At 43.7% G+C, this 21,063-nt stretch overlaps 1 protein-coding gene across 5 annotated transcripts in view; it reads right to left on the bottom strand.

Moving 5' to 3' along the window:
* The window catches only part of CDC14A (cell division cycle 14A), a 284,062-nt gene that overhangs the window by 127,743 nt on the left and 135,256 nt on the right, over positions 1 to 21,063 (bottom strand). For all 5 annotated transcript variants that reach the window (XM_029617798.1, XM_029617797.1, XM_029617800.1 and 2 more), the window contains exons 7-10: positions 18,894 to 18,956; positions 16,484 to 16,571; positions 4,793 to 5,023; positions 606 to 744 (exon numbers count right to left, since the gene is read on the bottom strand). In XM_029617798.1, the coding sequence (XP_029473658.1) occupies positions 606 to 744; positions 4,793 to 5,023; positions 16,484 to 16,571; positions 18,894 to 18,956 (521 nt within the window). The remainder of the gene's footprint in view (positions 1 to 605; positions 745 to 4,792; positions 5,024 to 16,483; positions 16,572 to 18,893; positions 18,957 to 21,063) is intronic.

Genomic DNA, 21,063 nt, shown 5'->3' with positions numbered 1-21,063 from the left:
GGGTGGGTCAACAGGTCATCTGCTGTCATCTACTATGTAAATGTGCACATCACTCAAGCCTTCCATAGAACTTGCAATCAGAGCACATGGCGGAGAAACCACCTATTTCATCTCCTGACCAACTCACCACTCAGCCAGACAGATCAGAAAGGTGAAGACACTGCCCATGGCTGTCCAGCACTAAGGTACAGTACTCAGCAATCACAGAAGCAGAAATTTACTTTCTAGTTAAAGTTATTTTCTCTGGTCAAATGTTCTGCCCCCTCCCTCCAGTCCAACTCAGGTGCTCTCAGGCCTCTGGATCACAGAATCTTCCGGAACACGACCTCCAGGGAGTTACAGAGCATGCCACTCAAAACACAAAGCCTAAAAGATTTGAGAATGCAACTTTTAATTTCAAGGTTATGCTCTGCTCAAAGCGCAGCACTATAATGCAGGCATCCGTGGGAGCATTTCAGTCTAGCCAATGGCCCCTTTATCTTCCCTACTTTGGTTACTGGATGTCAGCTCTGTAATTATCTCCTCAAACCTGCTGCATAGATTCAGCAGTCCACAGAATGCCTGTGTTAGTAACACATCCCAGAATACCACCTCACTATACTTACTCCTCCAGGAAGTGCTGCTGAGGTCCTATAATAGATCCTGGGCGGCATATTCGAATCCAAGCAATGGCTTCAGCGTGTGTGAATCTGTAGTGCTTCATTATATAGCAGGCTATCAAGGAGCCGGTTCTTCCTAGTCCAGCTACAGCACAGAAGTAACCAACAGAGAGAAAAACACATTGCATAATGAACTGAAACAAATATGCATCTCAGTACAAAAATCCAGCAGATCTACTAAACACTTTTTTTTTCTTTTAAACGGGTGCTCTAATCCTCCCAATCTGATCAGGATGCTAACAGATTTCTACCCATAGAGAGGTTGGATGGCAGCATGTTAACCCCCATGTTGTAGGGGTTCTCAATCTCAGCCGTGAGGTCAAGAAGGCAGCACCCTCCCCCCCCCCCTCCACCCCTCACTGCTCGGAGCTAAAGAGAGGCAGAGTACTTAGACACATGAGAAGCTATCTGGAAGCCCCAGCTTACTGATCTTTAGATGAACTTGTATCTGACCCAGAGAGTCACTGTGCCTCCCCCCATCCAGAACCCAAGCCCACATACCTTCTACCTCAGAGGTGACAGCACACGGCTGTCCAAGCATTTAAGATAATCTGTTAAAAAACCAGAAAATTCAAAGCAGCCAGCTAGAGAGGATACCCTAACAAGGCAAAGATAGGTTTGCAGATACAGCTATTTGAGATCTCCCCGGGTACAGTTTTAGAGCAATGATGTGTTCTCACTAATTGCCAGCGTCTCGTTATTGAATATTCTGAAAGAATTGTTTTTGTTTCTGGGCAGAAAGGAAAAAGATTAAGCCTTCCCGACACATCACACCTCGGACCCTGCAGCAGAGAACGGTAAGAAAAGCCGACGTGCACTGCTCCCTATACACAACCAAACTCAGTCTGTCACACACTGAACAGGCACAAAGCGGATCTTTTCTACAGCAGGAGTTAGCGCTTCTGCCATCACATCCCTGGCACTGCAGAAATCTTTAGAATCATTTTTTCACTCTTTTTTCTCGGAGAAGATACCAAGTTGGGCTTCCTTTAGGAAGACGACTCCTTCCTCAACTGACACAAGGTCTTAACTTGTATGGACTCTCTAAAGAGCACAGCACACGTAACAAAAACACTAAGGGAAGCAATGTAATAAAAGCCAGGATAAAATTGGATTTAAATGTTAGCACAGGTTTTGGTTTACTCATGCAGTAGGGACCCCTGGCACAGTAAGTCAATGGCATGCAAATGCCTCATTAGTCAAAAACAAACACACAAAAAAAGCACATTAAATGTAAAAAGCACACCTTATTTTCCCCCACTCATGGTCCGTTTGCATTCTATTAAACAGCAAATCTATTTTGGAGGGAGAGAATGGCTATTCAAAGCGAGTAATCTCCCCCATAAATCCTCCCTCCAGTTTCAGTAAGGAAGCCAAGAATGGTGAAGATGAACGAGCAATGGCCGCCCCCTCACCCAGCGCCTTCCCAGACCTTCCAGAGGCTGCATTGTCAGCGCCCAGCCGGGGGCAGAGACTCCAGCGGGAAGCCCGGGTGATGGCTGGGATAGCACAGGGAACCACAGGCCTGCTCCCCACCCGAGCCGCAGGGAGGGAGCGCGAGGGGAACACCTACAGTGGCAGAAGCAGGGCCTCTGATATTTGGCAATCCAGAATGGATGAGCACTCTACAGGCGACAATGAACCTTTTTTTTTTTTAAGAACTCCTGCGAGTGTGGACAGAATCGTCCTTTATTAGCCGCCCAGCTCCTTTCCCAGACAGACATTTGGTTCAGTGTGGGCATGATCTGTAATTAGTTCAACAAGCATGCTAAGAGGCAGCACACATAGGAATCTGGCTTCAGTGCCAACAAATCAGTACAGATACACAGGGCACAGAAAAACCTGCCCTCTGATATACTCAGGCTCGCAGCTTATAAAACAAAACGGACTGCCTCATTTTCTGCCACTACAATTTATAATCTGCAACACAGTTTCGTTTTCTTCCAGATCAGCACTGGGTATCTCAGATATTAACACTGCACTGCTTGTCTTTTCTTCTCATCGCTGTGGGGGCAATCTGGGCCTTAGAGAGCACAGGTGCCAGGCTTCTGACCTGTAGCTGAATCTCACCGAGCAGTTTATCTCCCGCAGGGAAAAAAAAAAAAAAAAAAAGTGGACAAAGCAGTCCTTCCTTTAGCAACCCGCCCTACACTGCAGGGAAATAGCTAGTCGTTGCATTTACACAGGCCTTGCTCAGGTATTAACCTGCATTTTAGGGCATTTTCTCTGAGCAAAAAATCCCGTTAAATACCAGGGTTAAGTTTGTGTGGAAATATGCGTGCTACAACACGGGATTAAAAAACGCATTAAGGTCAACGTGCCTACATCAGCACTCCCCCTGAGGGCCCGACCCGCTAAGTTTTTCTCTGAGAAACACACCATGGAAGAAAAGCCTTAGGCAATCAGTTCCAAGTTGCCAGAACTTTAAACTCCCCAAACTGGTTTCATTAAAATACAGCAACAGCTGTACTAATATGGACGGTGCCAAGAAAAGCTTTTGCTTTCCATTGAAAATTTCATTAGCATTGTGTTTACAGAGCGTATCTGTGGCTCTGTCCTATCTTCCTCTTCTAGGCCTGTATGGACAGTGTGCACGATAGGCAACGACTGGCTCAGTACAGGGGAACAATAAAACTGAGGTGAGCTGCTAGGGTCTGGGCCGCGCTACTGCAGGGCAAGTCCATCGCACAGTCCACACCATTGCTGAAATACTTCAGGGGAATAGTGTGGCTGAAGGGTTTGCTGCGTTTGATCTGGCCATCAGCATTTAATAAAACAGCCACTGAAGTCTCATGTACTTTCCCACATGAAAGACCCTAAGAATAACGTCATGCCCTGACAGCCAACTATTTAAAACACAAGCTAAGTACGTTACTGGATACTGACACATTTTCATCGGCTCACTGTATTTTCCTTTGGACTATGGTGGTATGTTATGACCCAGTGATCATTTTTAAATGCACTGAAAAATTAAAATTAAAAAAATAATCAGAAAATTGGCCCAACCATATTCAGCCGGTGTATGGTGAATAGTTTGATAAATTAGCAGTCCTACAAAGAAATATACAAAAATAATCTTTCTTCAGCAATTGACATTTATTAAGATACATAACCTGGATTTTTGCATAGCAATGCTCTATGCTAAGCTTTATAGCAGCGCATTTATACAGAGCTTCAATGGACTGTATATTAGCTTTTCAGAGTTGGGTTCCCAGTTTCTGAGCAATTAACAGAACCTGCACAGTAGGCATGCACAGAGGCAGGAAGAAACCAAGGGGGAAAAAAAATCTAAAGATTGCAGAGCACATGCCACGGAGATGCCATAAAAATGTCCCTTTATGTCCTAACAAAAGCCAAGGGCAAACAAGTTGAAATGACAAAGAGCAAACAGCTTTTAGTTTAACATTCAGAGAGCAATTTAAATTTCAGGCATAAAAGTATAAAAGGCCTGCAAGTCAGTTTGCTGGCACAATTCAAAAAGAGAACATCTTTTGAACAAGGATTACATGTCCTACAATTTCTGAAAGGGAAAAAAAATGTGGACTTTTTTTTGTGAAACAAGAAAACTTGTACAAGATGTACCATGAAATAAGTGTGAAGGTGCAAGTAAAGGGGCGAATGTATAAAGAATTCTATTAAATTAGGACATGAGATGGTGCGTCTGGTGTAGATGAGATTCTAGCTGTAGATGCAAATGTCGGTGGATGCATGTGACAGCCTTCCCGTGGAGGTGGAGGAGACAAGGACAGTACCTGAATTCAAGAAGGCATGAGCTAAACAAACATTGAGGATTTCTGGGGGAAATGGTAGTGACTGTAAAGCTGAACAGTTGGTTTAGATAGGCTGTAACGTTCATGTTTCTATGATTACTGCAAAAACGCTGGAGAACTTTAGAAAAAAGACAAACAGCATCACCTGGTGGAAAGAAGCTGAACTGCAGAGCTCAGAAAACCAACAGGAAAAGCACAGCGAAACCTCAGGAAATGCAAGTATTCCCTTTCCCTAAATGCTTAACGATTATATTATAAACAGCAAATATAAAGCACTACTTTAAAAAAATAATGTGCAGTCATGCAAGCATTTGACGATTCTTATCTTGAACTCCTCGTGAAATCTGCTGGGGTTGCGCTTACCTTTGCAATGCACCGCCACCGCCCCAGGAGCGCTCTCACACAGAGTCAGGAATCTCTGCACTATGCTGTCACTCGGCGTGCTGCCGTCCACAAAGAACAGGTCCCAGTGCTCAAAACCAGCATCCGTGAAGCGCTTGGCATCATAAATCTTTTTATTTAGCCTTATAACAGTGGTAATGTTGTGCTTTCTAAAATAGGGGAAGTAGGCTTCAGGGGCATGGAGCGGGTAACCTAGATTTTAAAAAAAAGAAGGAAAAAAGAAAAAGAAAGAACAAACAACATCTGTAAGAACTTGTGAAAAAGGAAACCCATAGCAGCACTTTAAGCATTCAACCTAGTAACAGTTCAAGGTAATTCTGAAACATGTATGCGTACAGGAATACTGCTTCCCAAAACAAACTGCTCCCAGCAGTTTCTATGAACATCAATGTAACCAGGAGGGGCTGGCTTCCATCTCAGGGCCGCATCCCAAGGCAGGCACTTCTGCTACAGAACTGTGTAAAGTTTCAAAGGTCAGACCCTGCTTTTTGACTGGTGCAGGCTGTGGGTGTGTTTGATGACATCACGGCCAGTATGGGTCAATCACGTCGGGCGGGGAAGCAATCCAACTCTGGCTGCACAGGAGCAGCCCAAGGAATGTAAAACAGGAGGACTGAGAAAGCTCGGCCAGGAAGGGTGGAGGGAAGGGAGCCTTTTAGGAATCTTCAGCATGGTGGGCATCATTTTCTTAAATTTATTTAACGTGTTTTGTATACCGTCATTTGGTTTCGCCATCAGAACGGTTTACAGACTCATAACAAGGCAAGTTTACCTCCATTTTACGGTTTACCCTCCTATAAAAGCATTTCTTAAACACTTTCTCAGCACGGTCTAGGGCTGATTTATAAAGTAGTTCTCAATGTCCACATTTGTAGGAAAGGTTATGGGGAATTGTACAGCATCACCCTGTACTGTGCTTTAGGGCCTGATGTAATAAGATAAGTAAAAAATGTGAGCTAAATTTTAGTTCACATTTTATTTGCTCACATGGTAAAAAGCGAGTTAACTCCCAATGTAGTAAACTAATGGTATGCAAATGCATCCAGAGTTTTAAAAAAAGCATGTAACCTGAAAATGTGCACAGAAGGCATGCTTAGCAGGCAGAAAATACAATTTAGGTGCATGAAACAATTTGTGCACATAAGTGTACAAAACATTCTCTGCACATAAAACATTCTCTGCAGAGAAAACTTTAATCATGCACAGATTGTGATTTATGCCCATAAATTCCTAGCACAGGTCGCCGCACCATGAACTTCAGGTTCAATCCCACAGATTAAAATTAGCCGGAGTAACTTCACACTAGCTCTCCCCAGGAGTTAAATTTCCAGCATTAAAAAAACATGACTTAAGCTTATGCACTTCTCTGCATCAGGGAGTAATAGTCAATATCTTCATTAATATGGGATTTAAATGGAGGAAAACTAATTTGTGTGCACAGTTTTATGGTGTGCAGAGTTTTTGTGCACAAAACTCCTTGCTGCCTCCAGAGTACAGTCTGCACACAAAAAAAACCAAAAACGTGTGCACACATTTGTAGGTAAAACTCGGCACACACCTTATTACATCGGGGCCTTAGTAAGCAGTATGGAGATTTCACAGCTTTTTGCTGTTCTTAAGAGCAAGTCCACTTGAAGAAATAAAGGTCCAAGCAAATGGTAGGTGAGACTTATGCAGTACATCTGTCACTTTTCTAACATTCACATGGACCAACACAGCTAGCCTTACAGAACAGCAATAATTAAGCTGGGTTCAGATAAGACACTCTTTGTGCAGTCAGAAGGTCTGGCACTTGGAACTCCTGAGTAAAGAAGGGAGGAGAAGGAATATCATGAGAAATATCAGATCTATAGCAACATATATTTTCAATGGATTCCATGACCGTAGCACATCTGAAAAAAAGAAAAAATTAGAAAAGGGCTTTTTGCATGGCCAGCCAGAGAGCAGCTTATGGCAAAGGGCCTCCTCGGGGTGCTCCTTGTGTAATGTTCGGGAGGGGGGAATCTCTAGGAGATGCATAGCTTTAAAACAGAAAGATACATTTTTCCTTACTGGTGGCTACAGAAAGGAAACTCTCTTTTTGGTAAACACAGAAACAGACCATACAGCCTCTCTCAGCTGCCGATCCCTATCATCCCTGCCACTCTCACCGATCCCCTGTGCTTTTCCCATGCGTTCTTGAATTTCGATCCTGTCCTTATCTCTACCACCTTCACCAAGAGGCTGTCACAGGTATTCACCACCCCTTTTTTACATTGATACCTTAGAGGTATTTAAATGTCTCCATCATATTCTCCCCTACCTAGACAGGGACCGATGAGTAATTCTTCATGACTTCTGATTGGTTAAATAGTCGTCATCCTCATTTGCGATTTGATTTTCACATCCATTCCTCACAACTGCCTTTTCTGGGTACTTCAGTGCCAGCTGGACAGCAGTCGTTTGTAACTTCTATTTACTGCAAATCTATGGTAAATAGTTGCCTCATTATTCTAGTCACCACCTGTGTTCCCTCCGGGATAACATTCCTGTGGGACAATTTTTTTTTTTAGATTTAGACGTCTTTGCTCCATCTGGAGCGATTTTGTTGCCAAAGCAACATTCATGATTGCTTGCTTTAAAGCAAGAGGGAATCCCTTCTGGACTATTAAAAATGCCAACAAACGAGCTTTATACATCAACAGATATCTTTTGTTTCTTTCATGGCCTAAGGTCTCTTGGGCTACATTAACCCGTGTCCTGCTTTTCTCTAATTGTATTTCCCAGGTCTGTTCTATGATCCGTAAATATTGGTCCATCTTGTGTCCACATAAGTTATTTCATTCTCCGCCATGCTTATCTTTTTGTAGGGGTGGTCACTTACGGGACCCGTCTGGACCCTCCCTTTGGCTACACCTCAACCTATGGGACACCACCCATGCAACTAATGCTCTGCGTGGCCTTCATCTCTCTTTCTTCTTTCATTCATCCTACTTCACCAAAAGCCTATTACTTAAAACATTGCTTGGATTGTGCTTCCACAGGTGTGATCTATGTTATCTTTACATCGGTAAAACTGAAAGACCTCTATGCACTCAGATCACTGAACTCCGCTCATGCCTAAGACCGGGCCGCTTAGAGGCTCCTTAAGTATCTCATTGGCAGAACAGTCCCATACTATCTCTGATCTTAGGTTTTATATTTTAGAAGTATGTAAGCCTTTTAATAGAGGAGGTGATTTCTCTACATATCTCCTCAGTCGTGAACAGCGGTGGGTTTGCAAATTACAATCTCTGGTTCCTTTTGGTCTGGATAAATAATAAAGAAACTGAATGGCAGCATTTTCTATGACTCCATTTCCTTCTAGGACTGTAATTCCCTTCTTGCGCATTTGACAGCGACACACACCCCGGGTTTCCCTTCTTTCTGTTTAGCTCTTTTTGGCCACAGCATATCGCGTGATCTCGTGTTGATTGGCCCAGTTCTTGGTGCCTTTTCCTCTTTATATTCCTCCCCTCTCTAAGTGGGGCCCACTCGGTCTTCATTCTGATGCAGCGGTGCTTTTCCCTTGCTGATGATCCAAGTAACCTCTTTTGTCATCTGTATGCACTCGTTGTTCAGGTTTTCCCTCTTACCTGCCTTTTACAAGTGGTGCAAAAGTCTTGCCCCTGTATTACACTGTTTTCATTCTCCTAGGCTAAGTTTGCCTTCAGACAGGTTTGTTTTTTTACTCTGTTTAGCTTACCTGATTCTTATTTATATTGTGAAATTCACTATGGGCATAACGCAATTGTTTATTTTTCAGCCGTCTCTTCACCAGCACCAGTGCATGGCCCTGGCTAACTTTCTGCCTTACTCTTAAACTGTCTTTACCCGTTATCTGAAGGTATCCTTCTGGGTTGCATTACATTTATCTTTTGAATGCATTTATTGGCTGCATGTGCCCGGGCTGAATATGCTACGATACTGGGGGTTCATGTATTACAGTCAATGTCTTTTTTATAATGCTTAGCACCTCCATTGAGCCTTTAATGTGTTTAAAGTTTGTACATTAATCTATAGTTACTGTAACTGCCCCCATAGTATAATTGCTGATTGTGTCCCCTGAATATGCAATGTATAGTTGCCTCGGTTGCTGTGCTAGCCACTGTTCAGTTATTCTAACATTTATTTTTATCTTCATCCTAGAATCACTTGTGGGTCCCTCCCGTCACAGCCCCACCGGCAAAACACGGCCGTGTCGGGGGATTGTATTGATGTGAATACCTTTTACAACAAATTAGTTCAGCCAGCATTTTGAAGTTTTCAATAGTATCCTTTGCATGTAAAGATTGAACAGGACTTAATTTCACTTCACATATTTTTACTTAAATGTATTGTCTCATGTGTGAACCTTTTACTCCACCTATGCATTGTGCCTTTGCAAGTAATATTTCCTGACATTTTTCCCTGAGTCTCCCCCCTTTGAAATTCCTTTCTTGATCCCTAGTTTTACAGCTTTCCTTTCCATTGCAGAAGGTTTGATTTGCACGAATCAATTCCTTTCAGGTATTTGAAAGTCTGTATCATCTCTCCCTGGTCTCTCCTCTCCTCCAGGGTATACCTATTTAGGTCCTCCAGTCTCATCTCACATGGCTTCCATGACCCCACATCAGTTTGGTCACCTTTTTCTAGACTGCTTCCATCCTGTCTTTATCCTTTTTGAGATACGGCCTACAGAACTGGACACAGTACTCCAAGTGAGGCCTCAACAAGGACATCATCATCTCCTTTTTCCTGCCGGCTGTCTCTCTGTTCAATATTCCTCTGGCCTTAGCTGGTGCCTTGTCATATTGCTTTGCTGCCTTCAGATCAGACATCATCACCCAGAGATCTCTCTCCTGATCTGTGTTTTGCTACCCCATGGCATATAGCTCCTCTGGATCCCCAAATGCATGTCTCTGGGCTTCTTGGCAATGAATCCTAGGCTGCCAAACATGTTAGAAATGTGTTTATAGTTTCACATTAAAAGGTGAATTTTAAAGGCCCAGTGCACCAAAACCGGGAGATATGCGCACGAGTCAGGCCAGCACGCGCCACTCGGATTTTAAAAGGCACCCGTGTACGCGCTTATCTCGCGCTATGCCCACAAAATTTCTGTCAAAAAGGGGAGGGGCATAGGCATGCTTGGATTTCTCAATGAAACCAGCGCCCAAATACTTACGCGCACCAGTGCACTGGGGTCCCCTGCCACGTAACCTTTACTTCTGCTATTGATGGTGTGTAAGTCAGAAAACAATAAAAAGTAAAGAGGTGAGCAGGGTTTTAAAGGTCGGGGTTAACAGGGGAAAGGGAGGCTACTTAACTAAGGGGGTTCGGAAGTCCTAATCCTTACCTGGGCGAACTGAGAAAACTGGTAATTGCGTCAGCGCACGTCTACAAAAATCCCCCCACTTACGTGGTAGAAGAGGCGTTGGTGTTCATAGGCGTGCCCCTACTTAAAACTGCGTGCACATGTGCAGCCGGTCAGCTTATTTTATACCATGCGTGCATATACGTGTGCATGTTATAAAATAGCTGCGTCCTTTGGCGCAAGCCAGCTAATTCGCGCACACGTACACCCGTGCGCCTGTTTCAAAGTTGCCATCTCTTTGTGGTAACTCCCTGTTTAAAAAAAAACAAAACTCTCCTTCCTTGAACTCTCTCCTTAACTGTGTTCAGACCTTGCATGTATTCGTGTGATGCCCGGAGGTAGTTCTAACCGCGGTCAGCAGAGAAGAACCTAAATTATATTCATTTTAGTGAAAGCAGCCAAATAAGAACAGTTTTTCAAAAGCTTAAACATTACTATTGGCTCCAAAATGCAATAAATATTAGAATAAGAAAGGGGATGTGAATTTTTTTGGTTTTACCTATTGACTTATCTAAGCAACTCTCATGCTAATCTTTCTGCTTTTAAAGTAATGGCTTTATGAGAAGGTGCCTTTAAAAGCAGGAAGATTAGCATGAGAGTTGCTTAGATAAGTCAATATTTAAAACAAAAAAAAATTATTCAGATCCCCTTTCCTATTCTAATATTTATTGCATTTTGGAGGCAATATTAATGTTTACGCTTTTGTAAAACTTTTTTTTTTTTTAAACTTATCTTGCTCTTTTCAGCTCCTTTTTATCTCACATAACATAGCCCACAGTAATGCAAATGCTTTAATAAAAAAAAAAAGCTGGTACTACACCTGTGTCTGCACAGCACATCCCTGCAAGCCAGTGTCAATCAGCTCCAAAACAAAGGGAACGCAGACAGACTCCATACATCCTGCTCTACCTTCCCCAAAAATGAGATGACTTTGGGAAGCAGTTACATTCCCTGCACACGGAGACTGCTTCAGCTCCCTTTCTAATTCTGCAGTCTCTGTACCTATCACAGTGACCTATGATTTCTGAAGAACAAGATCTTCTTAGGAAAAATGTTTGACATTCATTCCTTCTACTGGAAAATCACTGTAATAGATAAAAGGATCTTATAATAGAATGTTATTGATCTTTTATGTCAATTCTGTTGCTGCAAAACCATGAAGTCAGCCCATAAATGCAGTTGTTTTCTTGCTGGCTGTTTTGCTTGCAGGAAGTTTGCCATGCACATTACTAGCAAGGAATAAGCATGCAAGCAAGCATGCAATAGGAATCCCTGCTATCCACAGGTGTTGCTACAGGGTGGCAAGTGCCATCCCCAAAAAGGATAGGCTTGCCACCCTGTTTTAGGCATTTGATCGCGTGAGGGCATGTTGCTGCCCATTCTGACGAGGTGCAGCAACACACTGATTCTCCCTGTGTGAGCCAACAGCAGGGGCACCGTTTGAGCAAAGTCATCTCCTGCTGCTATAGGATCGGTCTTTCGATAGAAGCAGAGAGATCTTGTAGCTTCTACCATGAGATTGGGCTTGCGGCAGCAGATGTCTTTATTCAAACGCTGAGAAGGGAGCCATCCGGACTCAAGATCCCCATCATGAAATGAGAAATCATATCCATTGTGTGGGTGATGATAGGCAGCAATAGCACTCACATGCATTCTGACCGAAGCTGTTGCCAAGTCCGACTGGTAGAGAGTGAGATGGTACTCCTGCAAGGTTTCTGGTGAGCAGGAGAATGGATTAAATTTCCTTCGCCTGGTACCAAGTCAAATAATGGTACCATTTCCTCGTTAATTTTTCCTTGTAAATGATATGATGATGTTCTCAACCCCTGCTGAAAACTGCAGATGGTTCAATACTGTTCTTTCAATTGCCAAGCTGTGAGATGAATGCATGGGGTGCAGCAAAGTCCCCCCCTTCCTGCGTTAGAAGATTTGCACTGTTTCCCAATGAATAGCAGCAGCGATGGACAATTGAACTAGATAGGCATACCAATGTTGTCTCGGCCACACCAGAGTGAAGAATTATCAGGTTGTGACATCCATGATGCATTTCTGTATGGTCCAGGAGATGAGAAGTATCAGGGGACATAAGTGTTTAGAAGACCCCGTGTCCACAGGATGAGGAACACATCCTGCACAAATCGTTCTCGGCTGGCATAAACTGAGCAGAATGCCGGAACCTTTATGTTGCATACTGTGGCGAAGAGATCCATGCAGGGGAGATCCCATCTCTCAAAGAGGTCATCCACCACGCTTTGGTTCGGAGTCCATTTGTGTGGGTGGAACACCCTGCTTTAGGTGGTCTGCTGTGATGCTGGCCACCCCTGGAAGGTAGGTCACTTGCAGGGAGATGGCGTATCTTTCTGCCCATTCGAGGATCTGGATCGCCTCCTTGCAAAGAGGCCAAGAACCTGACCCTTCTTCCTTATTTATGCAGAACATAGCTACTTGATTGTCCATGTGGATCATGACACACTTCCCTTCGATCTGGATTGAGAAAGTGAGAAGGGCATTTCGAATCGCTCTGAGCTCCAGTAGTTTTATTTGGCAACTAGACTCTGATGGGGACTACAGCCCCTGCATTTTTGGCCAGCCCAAGAGTGCTCCCCAGCCCTTCGCATCAGCTAGTTCTGTCCACAGATGCTTCAACATCGGGCTCCAGAATAGTGCTCCCACGGAGAGGGTGGATGAGGATGGCCACCATACTATCTCCTATGTAACAGTTGAGCGAACTGAGTCCACTGTGACTTTAACCCCCATTGCAGGCGCCGCATATGGAGTCTGTGTATGGTACTACATATATCACCACCGCCATTTGGTCCAGCAGGATCAAAATCTGGTGGGCAGAGGGGTGAGTCATGCTCTGCAATTGCAATACCGACGATTGAATGGTTTGCACTCTGTCCCCTGGAAGATAAGCTCTTCCTGCGACTATCGATTTTGGCTCCAATGAACTGCAGAAGTTGCGTTGGCTGGAGGTTGGACTTCTCATAGTTTATTAGGAAGCCTAGCACTTCTAGACAATTGATCATCTGTTATAAGTGAGCCCACAGAGAATTCACTTCTGAGGCTACCAGAAGATGTGCTGGCGGGTCCCACTGAAGGACCTGTTCAATAGGTCGCTGGAAATGGGAGTGGTGCCGCGAGATTTGAGAAGAGTGGTGGTAGTTTCGCTTCACAAGAGTGGGAGCAGAGGCTGGAAACTACAGGCCAGTTAGCCTCATCTCAATGGTAGAAAAATGAATGGAAACTCCGCTGAAGGAAAGGATAGTGAACTATCTATAATCTGGTGTATTGCTGAACCCAAGGCAGTATGGATTCACCAGGGGAAGGTCCTGTCAGACAAATCCCATTTTTTTTGATTGGGTGACTTAAGAATTGGAACGAGGAAGAGCGCGCGATGTGATCTACTTGGAATTCAGCAAAGCTTTTGATGATGTTCCGCATAGGAGGCTTGTGAATAAAATGAGAAGTTTGGGAGTGAGAGCCAAGAAGGTGGCGTGGAATACAAACTGGTTGACTGAAAGGAGACAGAGTGTAATGGTAAATGCAACCTACTCTAAAGAGAAAACAGTTTTAAGTGGAGTGGCACAGGGTTCAGTATTGGGACCGGTTCTGTTCAATACCTTTGTAAGCGACATCTTATTTGCGGATGATACTAAGATCTGAAATAGAGTGGACATGCCTGAAGGAGTAGAGAGAATGAAAAGTGATTTAAGAAAGCTTGGAGAGGGCAAAGACTTGGCAGCTAGGATTCAATGCCAAAAGTGTAGAGTCATGCATCTGAGGTGCAGTAATCTAAAAGAGCTATATGGAGGGTGAAAGACTAATGTGCATGAACCAAGAGAGGGATCTTGTAGTGATAAGAATCTGGAGATCTGAAGATGGTGAAGCAATGTGACAAGATAGCTAAAGCCAGAAGAATGCTGGGTTGCATAAAAAGAGGAATAACCAGAAAGAAAAAGGTGATAATGCCCTCGTACAAGTCTTTGGTGAAGCCTCACTTGGAACACACCTTGTTCAGTTCTTGAATCCATATCTCAAAGGGGACAAAGGCAGGATAGAGGTGGTCCAGAGAACAGCAACCAAAATGGTGTGGGATCTGTATGAGAAGACCTATGAGGAAAGGCTGAAGGATCTCAATTTGTATACCCTGGAAGAGAAGAGGCCTTAAGGTACCTGAAAGGTTTTAATGATGCACAATCGACAAACCTTTTCCCATGGAAAGAAATCAGTAGAACTAGGGATCACAAAATGAAACTCCAGGGAGGGCGACTCACAACAAACGTCAGTATTTCTTCACAGAGAGGGTGGTGGATGCCTGGAATGCCCTTCCGGAGGTGGTGAAGGCGAAAACACTGAAATAATTCAAAGGGGCATGGATCCCTTAAGACTAAAGGATGAAAATAAAGAAAGGAGTGCATGGGGGTAACTTGCTGGTGTGGTGGTTACTACCCTCAACAGATAAGTCTTCATACTGTTGATGTAACTATCATCACTATCTGCTTCAACGGCAAGGGAAAAGGGGAATTGGATTCAGAGAGCAACTAACGAGGGCCCAGACTTCTACGGTCTGGGAACCTGTTAAGCATGAGGGGAACCTGCACAGCAGATATTACCATAAGCTTGATGGGCAAACTGGATGAACCATTTGGTCTTTTTCTGCCGTCATTTCTATGTTTCTATGATTTACGCAGCCCTGTACCTGGGTTCATCTTTGTAACGGCTGCGAATTAGTGAGGACAATAAGCTGTTATGTTCAAAGAATTCCTAGAGCATCCAATTCTGAAGAAGGACTACTGTGCAAGAAACAGATTATTTAAACAGAATACAAAGTTCTCCATTAATCTAATCATTTGCACTTTACGTAGCTATTCAAGCCAGGTTGCCTTTCCTGAAGGAGTTGACAGAGGTAAAGATGTCAGAAACTTTCTCCCATCTATCACCCGGGGCTCAGAACAGCCAGTCACGGCTTCGGTAGCAGCTTCACTTCATCGCTGCCCGGAATTACAGCAGCTTGCTCATTGCAATGAGGTGAGCATCTCGATTTTCCAACACAAGCATTTGCCAAGGTGTTTTCTTGTCAAGAACACTTCAGAAGGACTGAAATCCTAGTCCCTCTGGGTGGAAGGAAACCCAACACTCTGGGCTTTCCACGGAGCCTGGCAGAAGCAACATGAGAATGGAAAAGGCTCCACGGAGGGGAGAGGGATACTGCAATATAAGCTCCATATATACTTAAAATCCGACTGGAATGAGGCACAAAGAACAGAGGCCTCTTTTCTTCAAAATTCAGAGAACTACAAAAGTCCAACACAGCACAGAGCCAAATATCCCCAGAGCCAGTCTAAAGAGGTTTTTTTGTTTTGTTTTGTTTATTGTGCTGCCGGAGATAAGAAATAGCCAGGGCCAAAATATCTACAGATATTCAATCTTTACATGGCTCATGAATTTCACACAATAGAGGCTTATTTGTATCAAGGGATAAAATGATTATAAAGGCAAGTAAAGATCTTTAACTACAGTTTAAAACACACAAAGTGTAGAGAACATTTAGGAAGAGCTGGCAGTAGGGACTGCACACTCCCAGTCTATTAACAATTGCAAAGCCAGAGCTTCTGCACAAACTTCAGGTAGCAGTCCTACAGACTCATCTATTTTATAGTTTTACGTGTGTGTTTTTTTAAAAATCTTGGTTTATTAACTGTGAAAGAGCACAGGGCCTCCTACTCAGTGTGAAAATTAATTCTGATGTGAGCTAAAAGTCTAATGGGAAAGAGCTACTAAGCTTAAAACTGAAAGGTGCTAAAAATAAATAACTCGGCCTGAGGGACTGCCGGGGAAGCAGAGCATTAAGCAGGCTCCAAGGTAGCAGACTGCAGTACCTCTGGCCCCCTCTCAGCTCCTCCTGTTACCAACGGGCAGAGGCCAAGCACCACCTGGCAGCTGAGTCACCAAAGAGACAGAGAGGAGGAGCTGATGCTGCAGTCCCCTTACCCAGCAACTCCTGGACCCCCGCAAGCTGAATAATGGGAGCTAGGATTTTACCGCTGCTGGTTCATTCCCATGCACTATCCCTCCTCCTCAGTCTTCTAATCACCAATTTCTACAAGAGTTAGGAGGCCTCAATGCATGGTCTTCCAATTAATGGCACAAAGGAAAGCAATGTTTCAGGAAAATTCTGCTTTTGTCAATCATGTGCATTTCACTTTACAAGGCAGTCAATTCATAATCCAATATAACTAAATATAATTTAAGAATACAATGGAAAAGAAAACACCTACCATTTTCAACTTTACTTTTGGGATGTGGTCCACTGAAGGCCAAAAACTTTCCTGGAACAATCCAATTAAAGTCTCCATTTTCCACCCGCTGCGAATAATTTCAAAAGAGAAGATCATTAGGAGGGGAAAAAAAAGGCAATATACAATTGTGACAATGATTTAAAAAATTCCCCACTGCATCGTATCACCTTTCCTGTCATCAGGACTACAACAGTCTGGGAAATGCATAATACATGAACCTATTAGTTCCAGAGTACAGGCGAGTCTAGCATTTCACAGAACGGTTAGCAGGGATTCAATGGCCAGGGTCACCTTTCCTGCCACAGTGAACTTTCCAGGAAATACTTCCAGCTGTTCTCACTTCAGCAAAGCTGGCATCAAAAGAAACTAACTCTCCAGCTACCACCAGCAGTGCAGGAGTAGCTCAGTTGTTAAGAACAGCAGGCTGAAAACCAGGCAAGTCAAGGTTCAAATCCCACTTCTACTCATGCTCCTTGTGACCTTGCACAGATCACTTCTCCCTCTACTGCCTCAAGTACAAATTTAGATTTTTAAGTCCTTTAGAGACCTACCTACTGGACCTGAATTGCAACTCACCTTGAGCTCTAATTTGTAAAGGCAAGTAATTAAATCCACTCCAAACTAGAGAACTATTCACTGACTTCCCTACCTCTCCAAATAAATACTTTAAAATCTTCTCTTAGAGAGAGAGAAAAAAACGCTAGACTCATTCCAACATAAGCAAGCAGCTCTTTGCCAGGTCTTGGCATAGTAAGGAAGTGGCAGTGCCATCAGGCTTCTATTTAAAATAAAAGTCTGTGCAGCTTGGACAGACATCCATTATGGCAGTGAGCTGTCCTGGTTTACAGCACTTGCTCATCTATCTCCTGTGCCCCTCTAGCACTAGCCTATCAACACATGAGAAGACAAAAGTGGCCACATGATATTGAAAGGAGAGGCCAACCGTGCCTGAGAGTGATAACGTCCAGTTCTGTAGGCACTTTGCTTTGCCTTTTTAAAACAGCAATTATCAGCTCATTTTAGAATTCTGGCACAATACCCGGCTGTACAATAATAATTTCTAATAAGGTCAGATAAAGTGCCTGCTTATAAGGTGAGCTGGTATCCTATCATGTTTTGATGGCAATTGTACATTTTGTTTTTCACTAAAACATAAAAGATATACTATTTTCTTAGTTGTTATTGTACAAGAATTCAGTGTAAAATTTGGTGAACAATCTAGCATATGCATAAAACAGATCAAATATTTCAGGCATAATTCAGTCCATCTGTCTAAAGACAAAATTAACTGGTAAAAATTACTTTAAAGCAAACTAAGTATGTGCCAGCTACAGAGCATCACAGGGTGCAGGAGCTCCCACAAGCAGGGCTGTCTGGTTCAGTGCACTGGCATTCCTAGTCCAGTCTCCCCTGATGCAAGTGAAGTCAGCTTGCTGGTCTTGATGCCACAACTAGCTGATAGTCATTTGAGCGTCCGCATCACAAAACTAACACAAACACACACACACTCTCTCTCTCTCTCTCTCTCTCGCTCTCTCCCTCCGACTGCAGCTTCACAGCTGAATTCAGCAGGACCTGTGGCAGAGGAGGAGCTTGAAAGCTCAGCTTGTTCCCAGTTCTTTAAGCCTCTCTCAAAACACTTCAGGGTGAGTAAGAATAACAAAGGACAAACCATGTCAATTACCTGTTCTGCATTAATGTCAAGCACTGCTACAGAACTGAGCCATTATATAGTTTTAACCACTTGTCCCTAAATTGGGACACTGAGACGTGAGTGTACCTGGCAACCCCTCATGGAAAAGAAAATGAGCTTTAAGGTTTATTGCAGAACCTTCTCAGACAGACCAGCAGAAGGAGCTACAATTTTGTGTCTAAACACTTCCAGATCGTATGCAACTTAAAGGGGAACCATCAATATGCATTCAATAGTAACAGCACTGCTGGGGTCTAAATTTTATACCTACCTATATTATTGCTCATTTGGGTGTGCGTATATTACACCTTGCTTTCTTATGCTCTCCTTATGGTCTTTGTTTTTCTAAGCTGTGGTTAGCACTTAGGAACAGTAAACCACATACAAAATGGATTTGAGGTTTGGAAAAGGGCTGCTGGATTCTTTATGGGTTGTGCCACCTTTCTCTGGAGATTTATGAGCTCTTTATGATCATTTGAGAACACAAAGGTCCCTTCAAGTGTTAGGTGTCTGAACAGACCAACAGGACGACTGGAACTATGGACTGAAAAAGTGCTGTTGAAATCCATTCAAACAACATTTACAAACCTCCCCCACCCTCCCCTCCCCCACCCAAAATAACAGTCTGGTTAAATTATATTGTACAAAAAAAAAAAGCTACAGGTCAAGCCTGGATGGCATCTGAAATTTACAAACCTCATAGTGCTCATACTCATCCACATCAAATGTTTCAAAACTGAAAAATCCATGCTGCAAGGCCTAAAAAAAAAAATAAATAAAAAATAAAATGAAGAATGTGAATATCTCCAACTGGAATCTTAATATTATGTAAACATAAAGCGTTTTTTTTCTTTTTTTTTTCAGGCTGATGCTCCTTATAGTCTAAGAGGCTCCATTCTTGAGGAAGACATGTTGCATTCCAATCTAATGGTGGAGAAACTGTGTTACAGGAGGCCTTTGCTCTCAGAGGCAGAGGAGAGACTGGTCATATTACATGGTATAAAGAGAGGGGACAGTAACCATCACTGCCTGCTACTACCCAGCCTGGTTATCAGGGGCACGGCCTGGAAACCCTGGAGGCTGGGTGGAGAGAGAAAGTGATCAGAAACTGAAGAGGGCTACCAATGGGTGCTGTAAGCATGAAAGCTTCGATTTCATTTCAGGCTATTAGCTACACAAGAGTTAAAACACAGATGTCTGGGCACGCTACAAGAACCAGTTCAGACCAAAACATCCACTTCAGCCTCCAGCCCTTCTAAGTATGTTAAATGCACCTAACTGTGAAATTTTATATAGCCTAGAGATCATTAGTATTAGCATCCTGCTTTTTCACGCAAAGAAACGGAAGATTCTCTGCACAAAAATCTCTAGGATTCCTCAATATGAACAATATGAGGAGCCTGACAGGGCACAAAGAGTTTGACATGCAGCACATGGGATAACACATCATGTGCTGCCCAGACTTCTCTCACTCTGCAACACATGCGCTGGGCCTAAACTAAATAGAAAGGGGCCAGCGACCTGCTTTACACTCAATTTGCTGCCTACTCTGTAGCCTGGTGGATAAGGAACCCAACCCTGACCCCCTGCAACCCAGCACAAAAAGCAGAGGGTGCCCTGAAACCTTGGCTGGCAAGACCTGCATTAATATGGATGGACGGTTGTTTCAGTGCTTTCCTGGAAAACCATTTGTGTCTAGTAGGCACCACTCAAACAGTTCTGCAAGTCTGCTCATAAGTACCTAAGCATACACCTTAACATTTAATACTGTTCACTGAGCACATCAGTAAAGCAAATGTTGCTTTCCTGTAACAGGTGTTCTCACAGGACAGCAGGATGTTAAGTCCTCACATATGGGTGACATCACAGGATGGAGCCCAATCACGGAACACTTCTGTCAAAGTTTCCAGAACTTTGACTGGCCCCTACTGGGCATGCCCAGCATGGCACTAACCCTGCAGCCAGCAGGGGTCCCCCTTCAGTCTTGTTAAAAAGCTACAGGTAGTGCCGAAAATAATATAAGAAAACGTTACGAACCAAACACCGCGGGGCAGGTTTCGTGAGGACTAACATCCTGATGTCCTGTGAGAATACCTGTTACAGGTAAGCAACATTTGCTTTCTCACAGGACAAGCAGGATGGTAGTCCTCACATATGGGTGAGTACTGAGCTGAGGATGTCAGAGTATGCACCAAATGTACTCAGGCTTGCAAGGCACTAGGCCTGGGATGAAATTTGGCAGAGGGTATCCTGAACCCCACCGGGCAGACAGAAGGGTGTTGGTACGTCAAGTTGTGAATAGGTTACACAGGACAGATTGGCCGAAGAGGGAATCTGGTCTTCCGGCTTTGTCCAAGCAATAGTGGGCTGCAAAGGTGTGGAGAGAACTCCAGGTGGCAGCCCTGCAAATGTCAGGAAGCGGCACCGAGCGTAGGTGTGCTACTGAAGTCGCCATGGCCCTCACAGAGTGTGCTTTAACACGGTCTTGAAGTGGAATGCCCTCTTGCTGATAGCACAAGGATATGCAGTCCGCCAACCAGGAGGAGAGAGTCTGTTTACCCACAGGCTGCCCCAATTTGATAGGATGGAAAGAGACGAACAATTGAGTGCTTTTCCTGTGGGTAGCTGTACGGTCTAGGTAGAACGCTAGAGCCCGTTTGCAGTCAAGGGTATGCAGAGCCTGTTCTCCTGGACTGGAATGGGGCCTGGGTAAAAAGGTAGGTAGTATAATGGATTGATTGAGATAAAACTACGAAACTACCTTAGGTAAGAATTTAGGGTGAGTGTGGAGTACTGCCAGGTCCTGCAGAAGTTTAATGTAAAGTGGATAGGTAACTAGAGCCTGTAATTCACTAACTCTGCGAGC

Source organism: Rhinatrema bivittatum, chromosome 10 (genome assembly GCF_901001135.1).
Source record: "Rhinatrema bivittatum chromosome 10, aRhiBiv1.1, whole genome shotgun sequence".
Lineage (NCBI taxonomy): Eukaryota > Metazoa > Chordata > Amphibia > Gymnophiona > Rhinatrematidae > Rhinatrema > Rhinatrema bivittatum.
Note: the sequence above shows the minus strand (reverse complement) of the source record. Positions and strands in the feature narration are given on the sequence as shown.